The sequence below is a fragment of the Akebia trifoliata genome, chromosome 14 (assembly GCF_017979445.1).
Source record: "Akebia trifoliata isolate Shusen 1 chromosome 14, ASM1797944v1, whole genome shotgun sequence".
Lineage (NCBI taxonomy): Eukaryota > Viridiplantae > Streptophyta > Magnoliopsida > Ranunculales > Lardizabalaceae > Akebia > Akebia trifoliata.
This window is the reverse complement of record NC_141388.1, coordinates 14,399,168-14,416,503: the sequence shown is the minus strand read 5'-3', so window position 1 is coordinate 14,416,503 and position 17,336 is coordinate 14,399,168. Positions and strand designations below refer to the sequence as shown.

Genomic DNA, 17,336 nt, shown 5'->3' with positions numbered 1-17,336 from the left:
TCTTTCTAGAAATTATTTTCATTTCAAGTTGAAATAGTCGTTCAAATTCAAGTACCTATAAATATGTGAATCATGATAGATCCAATACACACCATTGAGAGAGAGAGAGAGAGAGAGAGAGAGAGAGCTAGAGAACCCTTCTTCCATGGAGCTCTTATTACTTGTCAAGATCTTCTTTTCTCTCACTTTGATTATTTTCTTTCCCTTATTAATACATCTTTACAAGGCTCTCTTCTTTAACCCTGAAAAACTTCGCTCTATTCTTAGAAAGCAAGGGATCAGAGGACCCACTCCTTCTTTTCTTTATGGGAATATCCTAGAGATGAAGAGAATCCAATCAACGGCTATTAATGCTCCAACTGAAGGAGATATCTCCCATGATTGTGCTTCCATCATCTTCCCATTCATGGAGCAATGGAGAAAGGAATACGGTACGTATATGTTGTAGGCAGTATTATATGCTGCAACACATTGATGTTGTTACAACACAACAAATTTAACCAAATTTTTTGAAGAAAAAAATTAAACACCCATTCTATGGTTATTTCTTATGATGGAACTATAGATAGGATACGCTTGATCGACCGAAGATTTTTGAACATTTTTTTTTTGCTCTTGTTGACTATTGCATTTTGAATCTGACAGGTGAAACATTCATGTTTTCGCTTGGCAACCTTCAACTACTACACCTGACCCAACCTGATGTGGTGAAGGAGATGAGCATATGTACATCTTTCAACTTGGGGAAGCCTGGATATCAACAAAAGGAACGTGGAGCTTTGCTTGGCCATGGCATTTTGACTTCAAACGGTGCATATTGGGCACACCAAAGGAAAATAATAGCTCCAGAATTGTACATGGACAAGGTTAAGGTAATTAAATTCGAGAACAATTTGTTAACTCTTGAGAGAAATGGGGAGAAGAGAAAATAATGAGTTTCTCTTCATTTCCCTTGTTTGGAATGTTAAGAGGGGAGACACGGAGAGAAACCCTTTTAAAATATTTTATAATTTCAATTCTACCCCTAAATCTCTTTTAAGATATTTTAAATTTTCAAAGTTGTCCCAAGTTCTCTCCTGTCAATCCAAACATGATGGAGAGGAATTGACATTCTCTTCTCTTAATGAGTTTCTCTTCTCTCCACTTTTCTCAATTCAAATATAGAACCAGTGAGGTTTTATAGGGAAAAATACCAAAACTTTCCCAACAATGTTTTTAAAATATTTATCACAAGAGCCATAATCCAATGTTGGTATTTATCTATTTTTACCAAATTGTGATTTTACTTTTTAGCCTTTATTTTATCCCCCAATAAAATAGACGTTTTTTAGCTATTTGTAAAATTTGTGTGGCCTTCCAAGACATTTGAATCTTTGCTAATAAGATTTTCAATTTTTTATGTTTTTTTTAGAGAGAAAGGTTGATTTCTTAGTTAGAAAGGGTGCTATTCTTTTAAATGTTCCAGTGTGTAATTGTTGGGTTATGTCTTCTATTCTTGTATATGGAGATTTTCGTGGATTCAAACTGAATCTTTTGATGATCTGTTAATGACCCGCATGACCTGTTTAATTGGTAATGTGTGGGGTTTCCCCACCATTACCCGAGGTCCGTGAGCGAAGCCCCCGGGCAAAATATTGGGCCCATTTTGTTTGGTTTTGGATCCGACCTGTTTAACCTCTTTACAACCCAAGAGATGAAACTCAAAAAGGGTGTGAGACATATAAGAGAGACAGAGAGAAATTGAAACCTGTTTTTCTTTGGTTAATATAGTGAAATCACCATTTTCGCCCGTGGACATAGATTGATGCTTTGACTGAACCACGTATATCTTGTGTCGTATGAGATTCTTGTGTTCTTGTTTGATTTATACCTTGGATCATAGAGTTTTTTCTAACAGTAATTTCTCCCATTTGTTCCTTCTTTATCCCTTAAAAGCCCCAGCCTACCAAAATAATTTTGCTCACTAAATAGTCAATCTCGGATTTCACAAAATCCCGTATCGACCAATCACATGAATTTTCATGTATTAAGGCATCCCTAATTTATAAAACTACCCTCCTTAGTTTTTGTGTCATTTGTCATATGGGTTCTGCAAAATCGTAGGTTTGACAAAAAATCAGCCCATTTCGAAACTTCTAATGCATACATTGAAAAAAATGTTTGGCTCTCTTTAGGGCTTGTGAACGCTTCCCTATATATATACGGTCAGGTTCAAGGGACATATGAGAAAACATATGTAAAACCAACGTAACATTAATAAATTTTCAAAATATGGGTTAGAAATTTTGGATTGAGCTGATTTTTTGTGAGGATGATCTCTATGATGGGAAGATCATCCGAAAAAAAAATCAGTCCAATCTGAAACTTCTAACCCCACTAAAAGTGATTTAGAATGTGGACCATCGATTTTTTACCAATTTTTGTCAATAATTTGTAAATCACTTTTGATGGATTTAGAAGTTTCTGATTGAGCTGATTTTTTGTGTGGATGATCTTTTCATCATAGTGGCCATCCTTGCAAAAAAATCAGCTCAATCCAAAACCTCTAACCCATATTTTGAAAAACCATTGTTTTTTCATATGCTTTTACATATGGCCCTTGAACCGCCCCCATATATATATATATATATTTATTCTTATCGTGGGTATCACCCCCCTTTGGGTGAGACTAATCCCGCAGCCACACACACCACCCCTTAATAAGTCTTACATGCAACTGGTTGAGTCGAGGGTAAACCGGATCCAAGAGGGTGGCCCCAAGGAATACATAGCTTCGTGGGGTTTCAACACTTGATCTACCCTTCTTGAGGGTCTTATCAGGGCTTGGCTTGCCACTAGGCCAACCCACTGGGTTCACACAAATATAATGTACATGGATCATGTTTGCTAATAGCTATATGGGCTATTATTTTATTGTCTTTTATATCATTTTTACACTTCAAAATTCCATTATTGTAGGGAATGGTGAATTTAATGGTGGAGTCTGCAACTTCACTATTGAAATCATGGGAGACTAGAATTGATCAAAGTGAAATGGGCATTAGAGATATAAGAGTTGATCAAGATATGAGAAGTTTCTCTGGCGATGTAATCTCAAGAGCTTGCTTTGGGAGCAATTTTTCTAAAGGAAAAGAGATCTTCTCAAGGCTTAGATCTCTTCAAGAAACCATGGCAAAGACACGTTTAGTTATGGGCCTTCCTTCCATGAGGTATGAGCATTTTCTAACACATAATAGCTATTGCTATTAGATTAATTATTCATAAATTGACATGTTATATTTCATGTTAGATATATTCCTTCCAAGAACAACAGAAAAATCTGGAGGTTAGAGAAAGAGGTTCGTTCATTGATCTTAAATCTGGTGAATGAACGTAGAAAAGCTACATTTGAAAATGACCTGCTACAAATGATACTTGAGGGTGCCAATTATGATGATCAAGGCATAGACACTGACCAGTTCATCGTTGATAATTGTAAAAACATCTACCTAGCTGGGTACGAGACTACTGCGGTCACTGCGACATGGATCTTGATGCTATTGGCTTCACATCCAGAATGGCAAGATCGGGTCCGAACCGAGGCATTGGAAGTCTGTGGGGATCGCCTTGTAGATTATGATATACTTCATAAGATGAAAGTGGTAAGTATGTAACCAACATTTATGATAAAATCCTAAAACCCCTTGGCAATAATGGTGAAGGCCACCATGCTTTATAGTAGACGTTGTTAGCTAATGTTGGCTCTGATACCATTTTGATAAGACCTAACCAATGCACCAAAAAAATTTAAGCGATAAAAATATTAAAAGGTTACGTCATTTTCTTTTGGGGCCGTAACAAGTTTATTGCAACCAGATGAATGACAAATGATAATTATGTTAATTTGCATAATTTTTGTAACCCATTTTTTATTTTTCATGGCAGTTGACGATGGTGATTAATGAAACGTTACGTCTTTATCCACCTGTGGCAATCATATCAAGGGAGGCCTTAGAGGAGATGAAGTTCGGTGTCCTAAATGTTCCAAAAGGAGTTAACCTATGGATCCCAGTGCTATCATTGCACACAGACCCTGAAATATGGGGATCCGATGCGCTTAAGTTTAACCCAGAAAGGTTCGCCAATGGAATTATTGGTGCTACTAGCAAGAGTCCATACGCCTACATGCCATTTGGGATCGGGCCACGCACATGTTTGGGACAAAACTTTGCCTTGGCAGAACTGAAGGTTCTCATATCTCTCATTGTGTCCAAGTTATGTTTCTCACTTTCTCCAAAATATCGTCACTCTCCTACTCAAAGGTTGATTATAGAGCCCGCAGATGGACTTGATCTCATCATAAGGAAAGTGTGAAATTTTGTATTTGAATTTTTTTTATCAATTTCTTTTATACTTTAGTTTGTATTTTGGAGAATAAGAAAGCAAGTTATTTAACTTGCTTGATATATGCGATCATTATATATATATGAATTAGAAGAAAATGTGGTGTCATGGCTTTCAATAACAATATCATGTCTCATCTTGCTCATGAACGATACTTCGGACAAGTTGTCTTAATATCTCAGACGATATGAATATTTTTATTTGATCTTTGAAGCAAATGTTGGAAATTTTATTTCTATATAAACTTGTTTTGTAACTTTGGTGATTTTATATATAAAATGTATTTTGGTGGCCCAAACAAATAAAGATTTTTGAAGGATTGAATAGTTGCTCAAAAGGGAATAAATGTTTAAATTAGAAATTCGATTTGCAATCTAATTGGGTTTTCAAATACAATGTGTAGACACCCCAATTTGATCGAACAAGCTCGAGAGCTCATTTGCATCTAGCGTCGGGGATCAAATTGATAGAACTTTTCAATCAATCGAATATGACCCACTCAGACCAATCAAATCAAATTATAAAAAAAATTGCTTTTTACCTGGCCATACCTAACAGATGGCCAAAGCATTGTCTGGCCATTTGAAACATATGGTAAGGTCATATTTTGTTCTGACCATTGCTTTATGGTGCACAGGTGTAAATTTGCGCTGGCCTTTCCTCAAGAAAGGCCAAGCATAATTATTTATGGCCATTCCTTGTCATTATCCAAGTTTGTTGGACATTTAGCTTGTCCCATGTGTGCATGAGATCCTCTCCAACAAATGACCTCATCAACCCCTCTTAAGTTAGATGTTCCATCCCTTTTTAATTATCCCATTACCCATGTCTTAAACCTCATAGTTTTTGTAACACCCCGAATTTTTAATTCGTATCTCGAGGAAAAAATAAATAGTGGAATTTTAAGAAAATCTTGAAAGTGGGATTTAGGGATAAAATTTTAGGATGTTTCTGATAATTTTTAATGGAATTTGACCTCACCATTAGATTTAAAATGATCGAAAAACATAGTTTAGCCTGTAAGCACGCTTAAATGCGAGTCCGAATATAAAAGTTGAAAAATCCTCGATTACCGGGTCGGACCAGGCTAAAACAGTGACTTTTTAGAGTAATAATTTTTAAATTCGATTATACCATTGGGTTCATAATAAAAAATTATTCAACATGGATTATTTATTTGTCATTTTTGGAGATCAGGAAGTCGAATTATCGTCAAAAACGAAAACGACATCAAGTTTAGGGGTCACATCAAGCCAAAAATGTAAATTTCTGTTAGAGACAAGATTTGTAGAAATTGACTATACTATTAGATCTAGAATGAAAAATTAGGCGAAATAGAGTATTCATTTGTCAGTTTTGGAGTTCGGATGATCAAGTTATCATCGATCAAAACAATAGACGAAATATCGAATTCGTCCCAAATTTTATATAAATAATATTTTAAAATTTTTTTATATGTCATCTCCCCCAACTCGTCCACACAGCCGCGCGACAAATAAAAAATGAAAAAAAAATTTATTTTTCCTCTGATTTTTCCACTTTAGATCTCTTGCAAACGGTCCATTTTCGACGATCGTCGCAGAAGAGAAAAAGGTCCGCAGCCTCGACATCTATGAAACCCACCCAACATCTTTCCATTTCACTTTCTTTTTCATCCAATATAGTCAAAAATCAGTCGTATTTGGATACGGAAGTTTCGAAACTTTAACCTCAGATTTCGTCCGTTTCTGGGTCAAATCGTCTTCCAACGCAGAAGGGAGAAATGTCCGCAGCCTCATTCTCTACATAATCCAACCAAATTCCTTCCATTTTCTCGTGTTTTTCACCCCGTATAGTCAAAAATCAGCCGTATTTTTATACGGAGATTTTCGTAACTTCAACCTCGGTTTTCATCGGTTTCGGGGTCAAACCACCTTTCGCCGTAGAAGGAAGAAGAGACGAGCACATCGAGATCTTCGAAACCACCGGGCCGATTTTGAAAATCAGCCTCTTTAAAGTTTGGTCCGTCTCGATTTCCGTGTCGATCGCCTCGATTTTCATGCACGTGCTTCGATCCTTTTGCCTAGACATTGTAAAGAACTCTCAATTTCTATTAATAATCGTAGATTGTTAAAATTGCATTTAGGATTTTATCGAAAAAATTTAGATGTATTTCTAAAATATGGAATTATTTTGTTATTTCAAAAATTCACGCCAGAAATTGCATGTTTGATATGTTTAATTGTATTTTTAACAAATTATACGTGGGTAGGGTATTTTAACGGGTTATTTCCATAAATTGGGTCTTGTGCACTGTTCGGACCCCGTTTTGATATGAAATTTATTTATTTTTTTAATATTATTGATAAAAATAAATTCTTTAGTTGGAAAATGTGATTTAATATTCAATGAACTCATATTGAGTTGATGAATATCAGAAAATGAATGTTTTATTGAAAAGATTGAAAATTGTAAAAGTCGGAAAAAGGGAAAAAGAGTATGAAACGGTAAAATGTCAGAGTCACACCCGAGGGGTGATGTCTGCATTTTACGTTGTTATATTGTGTTTAGGTTGGTGAACAGATATCCAGGGATAATATTATTGGTTGCATGTTTATTTCCTTTCTGTTAGCGCGAGACGCTGTTTACGTTTTCGTTTGTTATTTATTTTAGGCTGGGTGGCCACACTTGCATGGTAGGAAACTGGATATCTATTCTCAACCTTGTATTGTTAATTTCTCTTTTGTTTTCAAATGAAAATAATATATATATATATATATTATATATATATATATATCTAACTATTTTGTGAGCTGTTAAAGAGTTTGTGAATACCTGAAGGGATAGTGCGTCATATCATCCGGAGTGGTGTACTATCCTGGGATGTACGGTAGGGGCCACCAAGCTCATACGTGGTATGGAACGCGTTTGAGAGTGGAGTCACAACTGGAATCCGGGATATTCCTCTCTATCTTTACCAGTGAACTTGTAATGTAAAGGTGGTCATATATGAATGGTTTGTATATTTGGGAATCACATGCACGTCTGATAGGCATAGACGAAGATGATTAGTCAGTGATCACTAACAATCTATAGTAGTCGAACGTTCTGACACATCAAAAAGAGACTCATTGCTTACGATCACGTCAAACGACCAGCCTGAGCCGGATAAATGGTCAACCAAACGTGGTAAGGGCAGCGACTGGCCACAAAATCAGGAACTAAAAGCCAGAGAAGAATTGTAACATCATGTCCCGACTGGGAGCGATCCAGTCGTGAATCCCAACTCTCTAATTCCAATACTCCACCATTGTGTATTATGTATCTGTTACTTTACTTTGATATATAAAATGAAATGCATGTTTAATGTTTCCATTTGATCAATTAGATTTGTACATAAAGAAAATGGTATAGTGAGTACTGCTAATTGATATAATGTCAGTTTTAAAATGTTTAGTTGCTCATCCCTGGCTATATGTACCAGTTAATCGTAGTTTATTATGTAAAAATTTGAATATTTTAAAATGATTCAGTATGCTTATTCGTTCATGCTAGGAGGGGTTATTGACAGAAATTGTTTGTTTCCTTACTGGGTAACCATTATTACTCACGCTTTCCTTCTCTATTTTTTTTTAGTTTCAGATATGAAGTTTGACGAGACAGGTATAGAGCATGAGTGAGAATCATCTGGTGGGTCAGATAGACAGCCAGAGTTCGTCACTTGGTGAGTATTGGGGCTACATCCCTCTAGTGGTGTTAGTTTGTCTAGGTAATATTATAGATTCTGTTCTGAGTGTTAGGACTTTTGTTAGAGTGAGGAATCTCTGTATAATCGTGTATATAAGTTTTCTTCTTCCGCACTCTGATCTATCGTGGGATATTAGACGTATATAAGCTTCCGCTAGTATTATATTTTGTATATGTATGCAGGATTGTATGTCGTTTATCAGGTGCAGGTTGAACGCCTTGGAATGCTAACATAAACAGAGGAGACCATGCCGAAATTTCGAGGTGCTACATAATACCTCAAGATTTGACATGGGGATTTGTGTTAGTGTTCGGCGGGGCGCCACAGTTTTCCCTCACCTAAGTATTTTAGTAATCTCCTTTGTCTTTAAATTATGACCCAAGGTCCTTCTTGGTCCCCACTTAGGGAGAATTAGCTCACTTAAACCCAATTTATTGAGACCTATTAAATGCAATTCACCCTTCTACCCTTTCAATCTTCTTCAAAACTCAAACAGATCCTATGGAACTTAATGTAAATTGACTATCTTCCAAGACTTATGACCACTTTGTCCACCCTAGAGAATTTTCTAGAATTTATGCTCAATGACCTATTCACCCCTAGTTTATTAGAAACTCTCTTAAGGAAAGTGACCAAAGAGTCCAAAAATCTATCAATTATTTATATGTCATTTGGCTTGATTCTCTTTTAATTGACTCAAAGCTTAAAGTTTAGGACTACTTTACCCTTTTCAAAAAAAATTTAGAACTCTTGATTTTTTTTATTAACCTGTCATTTGATCATCTTGATTAGTTAGACTCATGGGTGAGTGAAAGACCATCAAGGTCAAGTTGTTAAGGAGTAAAAGAAGTCATTCAATATGATTTTTTGTGACTTAAGGAATGTCTTGGTTTTAAGATCAAATTATTTTCAAGGGTCTCCCAAAATATTATAAATAGGATTCTCATTCAAAGTAAAGAAGAGGAGTTCAGTTGGTGATCCAAATTTTTGCTCAAATCCCTCTCTAGTATCTTTTTTACGCCTATTATCTCCAAACCTCCCTAGAGATCCATAGAAAAAGAAGGAGACCAAGGTGGGAGGAATTCTAGCTTAAATCCCTATTTCTAATTTCCTACTCTTATCTTTTTTTTCTTTTACTTTTAATGTCTTTCATCTTCAAGCTTCTCTTTATGGTTTTAATAATGTAGATCTCTAATTTTTAGTTTAAAGGCTTGGGTGTAGAGAGTAATCCTTATTTAAGGTAATATCCCCCTCATTAAGTCCACAATAAGCTCATTGTGAGCATTAGAATAAATTTTCTTAATTTATTTTATTTCAATGCAATTTAAATTCATAGTGTAAAAATTTTAGTTTTTTTTTTTTTTTTACTTTTCTTGCACTTTAAGTTTCCTAGAATAATAATTATTTTGTTTTACTTTTCTTTTATGACAATAGAACTAGAGAGTAAATCCTCTTTAAGGGTAATCTTCTCTGTCCAAGTACATCTCATGTATACAGTTCCATGCACACACACACACACACACACACACACACACTTAAATAACTATAAGCAAGGGCATACATCCTTATGGGCCTATACTTAACATTTAGAGCTAACAAAAATAATCCAAAAATGGAAAAAAAAGTCATGTATAATGTTTGACTCCAATTTGATTTTGTTTAACCCATGAACATCATTTAAGGAATAAACTAACAAATAAGGTCTCCTACGGGAATACATAGTTAGAATTGAAGTTTTGGGGCATTTAAATGATGAAATCAAAGTAGATTTCCATCAAATTCCCAAGCTTACAAAAAATCCAGCAGGCACTTACTTCTAGTAGTGACTTGTTCATTATCTTGATTTGTTCATTTTTCAAAATAAAACTATGGTTCTTTACTCTCTTAACTTCTATAATCACTTCTAATATCAGAAAATAAAAGAAAAAAATAGTTTTCAACTTTATTTATGATCATATTTGTAACCATCTTTGAATTATAGGGACAAAGTGCCTAACACTTTTCTTGTCTCTTAACCAAACCTCCTTACTTAGGACTTCAGGTAGACATTTACCTTATCATTGAAAGTGAGTCACTACAAGTCTAAAATAAATTTTAAAACTTATTTTAGTGGTGTCCATTTACACATATACTCTTTGAATGCGACTCCAAAATCAAAATAGATGAGCTCAAGCCTTCAAAGGTTTTGAAGCCTACATATCTACACGATGGTTAAATGGTTTCCATATGGATTGAAGAAGATATCCTTTCTAATTCTATGATGGGCCGAATTAGGGGTTAATTTTTATTTAAGTGCAGTTGTCCCCACCTCACACACAACCCAATGAGTATTCTCTTAAGTTTTCCCATCGACAAAGTCATGTGTAGAGGCAAGGGTAGTGTGCCACTATTGGAGATGTTTTTGTATTGTAGATTGTTCATTGAGATCATCAAATTTCAACCATAGTTGATTGAATTGACAAGCTTGAAAAATCAAGATTAAGCCAAGGAAGGGATTCATTATTCTTTATTAATTTATATCTAATCTTCACATATTGCTATAAGAATGTGAATTAAACCATATTCCTTGATGAGATTCAGTTGAAGAAATAATGACAAGATGTGTTGGCTCAAGATCTATAATTTTTTCAATTTTGCATTAACAATTAGTATTAGAGTCGTGATTGTAGCTCTCACATTTAATTGTTCATCCTGATCTATTATAATCGTGTATTTGGTGTAGCTATATGATTTTCAAGTTCGAAGATCACCACTATGTGGATTTGGAGTTGCCACCATTCTTTTTTCGAAAAGGGTATGAATGGACACTTGAAATATGATTTTGAGAAAAATAGATTGTTTTCTTTGTAGTGACTCTCATATGAATTTGGACATTGATCCACTTAAGATCTAAGTAAGGATTCGATTAGAGAGAAGGGAAAGTGTTAGGCACTCCTCTCTCTCCATCAAAAGGTGGTAGCCTTAAGAAACTTGGCCACATTCAGATAAATAAATAAAAATAAAAAATTTGATTAAACGATGGTTTTGTGCCTTCAGATGCGAAGGGCATTTGATATCGACTTAAATTGTGAGGGTCATCTCATTAAGAAAAGATATCCTTCCATATTTTTGCCTTGAAGGAATAAGCTTATGCAAAAAAATCTACTTCGTGGTTGTGGGCCCACTCTCATTGAATGAAGAAGGGCCCAATCACTTTTAGCCTCAAAACAAGTTTTGTAACATGTGCACAAAATATTTAAGGTTTTAAAATAATTTTCTTTTAAAAGTGACTACAACCCCTACACTTTTAAGAGAATCAAAGTTAGATCTACCAGAGATAGGAGAAGGTGAACATGGGAGTTTTCTAAATTTGAAATTAAAGAAATGAAGAGGGAAGATAAAAGAGGGAGATGGAGATGAAAAAGAGGGAAAGGGAAGTTACATAATCTTAAAATACCATATCCCATATCCACCTTAAAGCTTGAGTCTTTTCTTTATTCTTCTTAAGTCCTTAGTAGAAACGTAAAATTCATTTTTTGTTTTAACTAGAAGAGAGTGAAGAGATTAGTAGGGATTTTTATGGGGTTTTAAAGTGAAATTGAGATGGAGATTAGTAGGGATTTTTATGGGGTTTTAAAGTGAAATTGAGATGAGATGAAATTTGATGGGACTTGAAAGCATGAGAGATTTATAGAAATGAGAGTTAAGAGGCTTGAGAGAGGTTCAAACATGGATTTTTTTAAAGATGAGGGGGTTTTATAGGTTTTGAGGATGACTTTTGGGGTTAGAAATGTCAACATAGAAGATTAAGGGAGAATGACAAGAGGTTTAAGCATGAGATGTTTGTCATTTTCAAGTTGGGGAAGGGTAATTTGGTAAAAGATGGTGGATGGGGTTATTTTTTATCCAAATCCCTGGATAAAATCCAATTGGGTTGGTATGGCAACCCATTCCTAGGTTAAGTGTTGGTTAAGGTTAAGGAATGTGGTTGTTTGATTAAAAGAATGGTTATGAAAAGGATTATGTGGTTAGATTTTGGGAGGGTGAGTTTGGTGGTGACATGTATCCAATGGTATGGGGTGAGTGAGTTAAGTGAATTGTTTAAGGAGAAGATGTGTGGGGATGACTTGTAATAGTGATTTGATGATGTTGGGTGATGACATGTGGTATAGATTATGTAGCTTTTAGGTGTGATGATGAAGTTGGGTAAAATGATTTTGGGAGGTGGGTTGTGATGATAACAAGTGTCCACCTTGATGATTATAGGTTGTGTGAATCTTGACTGGTTGAGATTATGAATAATGGATATGGATATAGACATTGGTTTGGGCTTGAGTAGGGATTTGATTTTAGTGTAGGCTATAATGGAGGTTTAGGGTGGTTGAGGATTGGTGAGCCCTAAGTGGGCTTAGAAATGGATTTGAGACTTGATTCTAGATTTAGGAATGGAATGGTGGTGAATGGAGATTTAGGTGATGAATTGACTTTATTATGAGTCTAGTAGATCATTAGAAGTCCTATAATCTTTGATTTGATTAAAAAGATCAAATTTTAAAGATTTTGGCCCTTTACTTCGTTGACAGTTTTTTGATAAAAAAAAAAAAAAAAAAATTTGAGCCCTTTTCAAGTGGGGTCCATATAAATTGGGGTGTTTACACTTGATTTATACCTTTAGAGTAAGTTTTACGAAATTTTTTCTTCTTCTTGTGTCAATCCAAACCCAAGGTTTTTCCATCTCCGATTATAAAACCATTGAAGATGAGATCGTTGATCTTTTCTCCTTCGTCGATTGCAAATCAGGCAAGAAATAACAAGAAGGCAATGTCCCCCCCCCCCCCCCCCCCCCCCAAATTTTGGGTTATTTAGACACCAACTGTCATATTTTGATGATTAATTGAGCATGTTGCCCCCACCAAGTCCCAAATTTCCATATAAATCATAAATCACCAATCGGATGGAGTCAAAAAAGGACAACGACGCAATTGTCCCCTTCAAAAGACACCATGCACCTCTTATATTTTGAGAATTATTTGAGATTGTCCCCCCCATAATCCAACTATCTTCTCAAATTGATTGAGTACATACTCATTTGACATTGTTTCCCTCCCCACCTCAATTTTTTGAGTAATTTAGACACCTCTCTATCAAATTAGAAAATATTTGAGAGTAATACCATGCACATGTCACCTTTGATCTTGTTTTTTTTTTTCTAAACTAACCTAAATACAATCTTTTTTAACTTGTAATAAAAATAAAAATTAAAAACTCTTATTTTTCTTTCTAAAACCAAGTCACGTTCAAATTCTTCAACCTTTGTTATAAATTATATTTATATCTATTTAACTTCTTTCAATCCAACATTTTGGACATCACTTTAATCCTTTGTCAAAAATCCAAGAATTTTATATGAAAAAATTCATCATTTCTATTTCAAAAAATCCTATCTTGCTTTTTAAATTTGAAGGATAAAATTAGGGTAAAAACATTTTACCCAAGGGATTGAAGATTACAATATGGAAAGTAAAATCAAATGATTTTTGCTAGATTGAAGGTGAGGGTAATGAGATCATTTTTGTATTAATCTATCAGAGAAGACCCAAGTCAATAGAGCATCAAGGCATTTTGATGAATATTTGAAATATCCTATGTTTTTAGTTGATGACATTGCCCTGTTGACTTATGTCTTTTTTTCTATACTATAAAAGAAATGATCTAAATGCCTTTTCTTCAACCCCTATAAAAATAAAAATCTCTTGAATCCTTTTACCTAATACGAATCATATTAGAGTGCTTCAACCTTATCATTAATTATAGTTTTATACATACAAGAAAATATTGGCTACTTCTTGTCAATCAAGTTGACTATTACTGTACAGATACATAAAAATCTTCTCTTATAATTAGTGCGCCCAACACAAGTCATCATCAAGGGGAGGACGTCAGAAAGTAGAAAATTCTTACTATTATGATGTGTTCCTTTTTGGATGCTTTTCAACTTATGTTGTTTGGTCCCATTTGCACTTCATCCGTGTTGCCGAGGTATGTTTATTTTTAAAATTACAAACTTATTCATATATCCTAGTACACGTGTTTTAAGTAAAAATAAAATATTAATACATTTAGAATATTTTTCTCTTTCGATTTTTTGAAATCTCTCTCTCACTCTCTATTTCCTTCTCCCAATATTTTCAACCGTACATCGACTCTGCTCTCTCATTTCTCCTATTTAAATTTATTTATATTATTCGAACATTATTTTATTTTCATTTATACGGATCATGTCATTAATTGTTGGTGACTAATAAACTTGTCAACTCTACGAAACCTCTAATATCGGTCATCTCTTTTTTTATTTTAGGTTTTTTATAATCGAGGTATCCATGTAAACAGCATATCAAACCTGTATTTGAAATTTGCCTAATCCATAAATCATGATCTTGTCCAAAGATTAGTCTTAGGACACACGCAACGGCTGCACATCACATGCACTTGGAAAGTGTAACATCCCGAGTGGCCCCTTTGGCCATCTTTTTTGAAAGTGGTGGTGTGGTGGTGGTTTTATAATGGATGTTGACCCTAGTCCTTAACCCCTTTCAGATGTTTGTAGGCTTGGAAAAGTCAATTTGAACCGCAGTGACGACAACGGCAGAAGACCATAGGTTTCTTTTGCGTGTAGGGACCTACTATTAAAGCTTCTCATGGCAAAGGTGCCCCAGCTTTGGATCATGTAGAATTAGGTCCTCATTTGAGCCACGTGGATTGTCTTCTAATTAGATTTGAAAATAACAATTCTTTGGTTGGACCAAACACTAAATAAAGTGTTCCACAAGACACCTAATGTATTTTATAGGAATGGGACATGGCATTGAATCCTGAGTTGTTTGAAATGGATGGTCATAAAACTCTCAAATTTTATTTTAAAAGTTTAATCTAAGGATCAAAATATATCTTTTTAAAAAATTTCCTTTCTAATGATTAATAAAATTTATGCTGTACATTAATACATCAATGTGACATTCAATCCAAAGACTCATGAAAGTGAATTCATATGTTCACACACAATCCCAATCTTGTAAATATTACATTCAATTCAATAGTCAAGATATATCGTGGAGATTCGTAATGTAATCTGAGGATACATTTATCTTATATCCCAATAATTGGATTTCACATTTACATCTTCAGGATCGTGTATCGTGTATGACGTACGCAATCCTTATTCATGAGATCCTTTACTCAGGGAGTTGTATAATTTTACCCAACTCCACACCTCTTTTCTGTAAAATGCCATTACTTTAGGTCCATTGTAGGGTAAAGTCAAACATTCATAGATAGATCAATGGAAACAAATCAAAACATTGGAGGTGGGTAATGTTACTTAACACTTGAAATTGGGTGCAAGGAAAATATCATACATTTTGACTATTGGCCCGTGAATAGGACTTAAAATGGGACGGGTTTTATTCGAAATCTGAATGATCCGAATTTAAATTTAGCGGATTTGATTCCTTCAAATATATCCGAATTAAAATATGGTTCGGATATGGATTAATGTCCCATGACCTGAGTCAGATCTAGGTTGAATATGGATTCATCTCTACATCTATCAAGATATAAATGATATATTATTTTGCAAGTTATATTTTAATATTTTTCAAATTATCTTTCATCAAATAACAATAGTTAAGTGTACTGATCAAGACTTCTTTTTAAAATTGAGAGATTTTGAATTCAAATCACCATTTGATTACATTTTAGAATTTTATTTGAAATAACATCTACTTGACATTATCCGACCCAACTGACCCAAATCAATTAATTCGGTTAGATCGGATCCAAATATGAATTCGAATAAATTTTTTGAATATAAACATACTCATATCCAAACTGAACCCAACCTGATTTAAATCTTACCCGTAAATAACCACATTTAGACCGGGCCTAGTCAAAATGTTGGGCTTTGAGATCCCACAAATTCAACAGTAACCATCATGTCATCATTCTTCGAAACCTCAACAATTTATTGTGCTGGATACGTGCCATGTGAAGCACTTCCTTTTCGTTGAACAAAATATGGTAATTTCAACTTCGACGACTTTGAATCATCTCGTTTGTGAGAAACATGTGTCCTGTAGCAGAACAAAGGCATTTCAATTACCAACAACAACCGCAACCAAAAATCTCTAATAAATGGTACTAAAATGGACAGTTTCAAATAAACAGTCCGTCTTAATCCAAGTTGAGGCCTAAGGTAAAAACTTTAAATAAGATTTTTTTTTTTTTTATTATATATATATATATATCGAATATTTAATATATTAATATAATTCTCTACATAATAATTTTTTTTTTTTCATTTGTTTGAGATGCAAATCTACTAAACATTTTGGGACATAATCAAATATTAGATAGGATAATATGGTTAACCCTTACAGAAAGAAACAAATTTCAAAAGAAAATTCAATATAGAATTAAAAAATCAAAAACCAAAAATAAAAAATAATAACAATAATACAATTGAAATTGAAGACAAGCATCCCTTGACCTCAATCTTCTTAATAAACTAATGGAAAAGATAATAAAAAAATTATTTATTTTTCTTCTCAAAATTAATCATCTACCTTACCTTCAAACCTCAATGACAAGATAAAGTTAAGTACAAAACAATGAAAATCTGGACAGAAAAATCTAGGATTTTGTACAATGGGCTAAGGCAAGGTAGAAAAAGGTTGCCTGAAAAACAAGGTTCAATAGATTGAAAATGACTAATTTTGGGTTGTAAATAATTTATGATTTTAAAAAAAATTAGTAAATAATAGAATTTTAAGTAGAATAATCTAAGATTTTTTGTAAACAATTATTGCTAGCTTGAAAACAATGAATTGAAAAATAGGTTGATTAGAATAAAAATATATATAACAAAAATTTAAGAGCTTGAAGATGACTAGTTTCGAAAAGGAAAATTGAGTATTTTGGCCTGAGATTGAAGATTGAGCTATTTAGTTTAAAAAATACAGGGGTTTCTAATACTCAGTCAAAATCAGGGGCATGTCACACTTGGAAACTTATTACTAATTTCAATTTTTTTGGGAAATTTTCAACTGTGGTCAAATGTGAGATTTATCAAGAAAGGATTTTTTTGGGAAGAATGACTGAAGGATTCTTTTTTGAGAATATGTATCAAGTAATCCCCTATTAAAGAGTACAGACCATTTAAGTCCCACATAATAAAATATTAATCTCCTAA

At 33.9% G+C, this 17,336-nt stretch overlaps 1 protein-coding gene across 1 annotated transcript; it reads left to right on the top strand.

The window, feature by feature from the left end:
- Window positions 1-100: 100 nt before the first annotated feature.
- LOC147386402 (cytochrome P450 714C2-like) lies at window positions 101-4,507 on the top strand. The gene is made up of 5 exons (XM_086422032.1): window positions 101-431; window positions 646-872; window positions 2,959-3,209; window positions 3,290-3,641; window positions 3,925-4,507. Exons 1-5 carry the CDS (start codon window positions 146-148, stop codon window positions 4,351-4,353), a joined length of 1,545 nt encoding a protein of 514 aa, XP_086278158.1. The 5' UTR covers window positions 101-145; the 3' UTR covers window positions 4,354-4,507.
- Window positions 4,508-17,336: the final 12,829 nt, after the last annotated feature.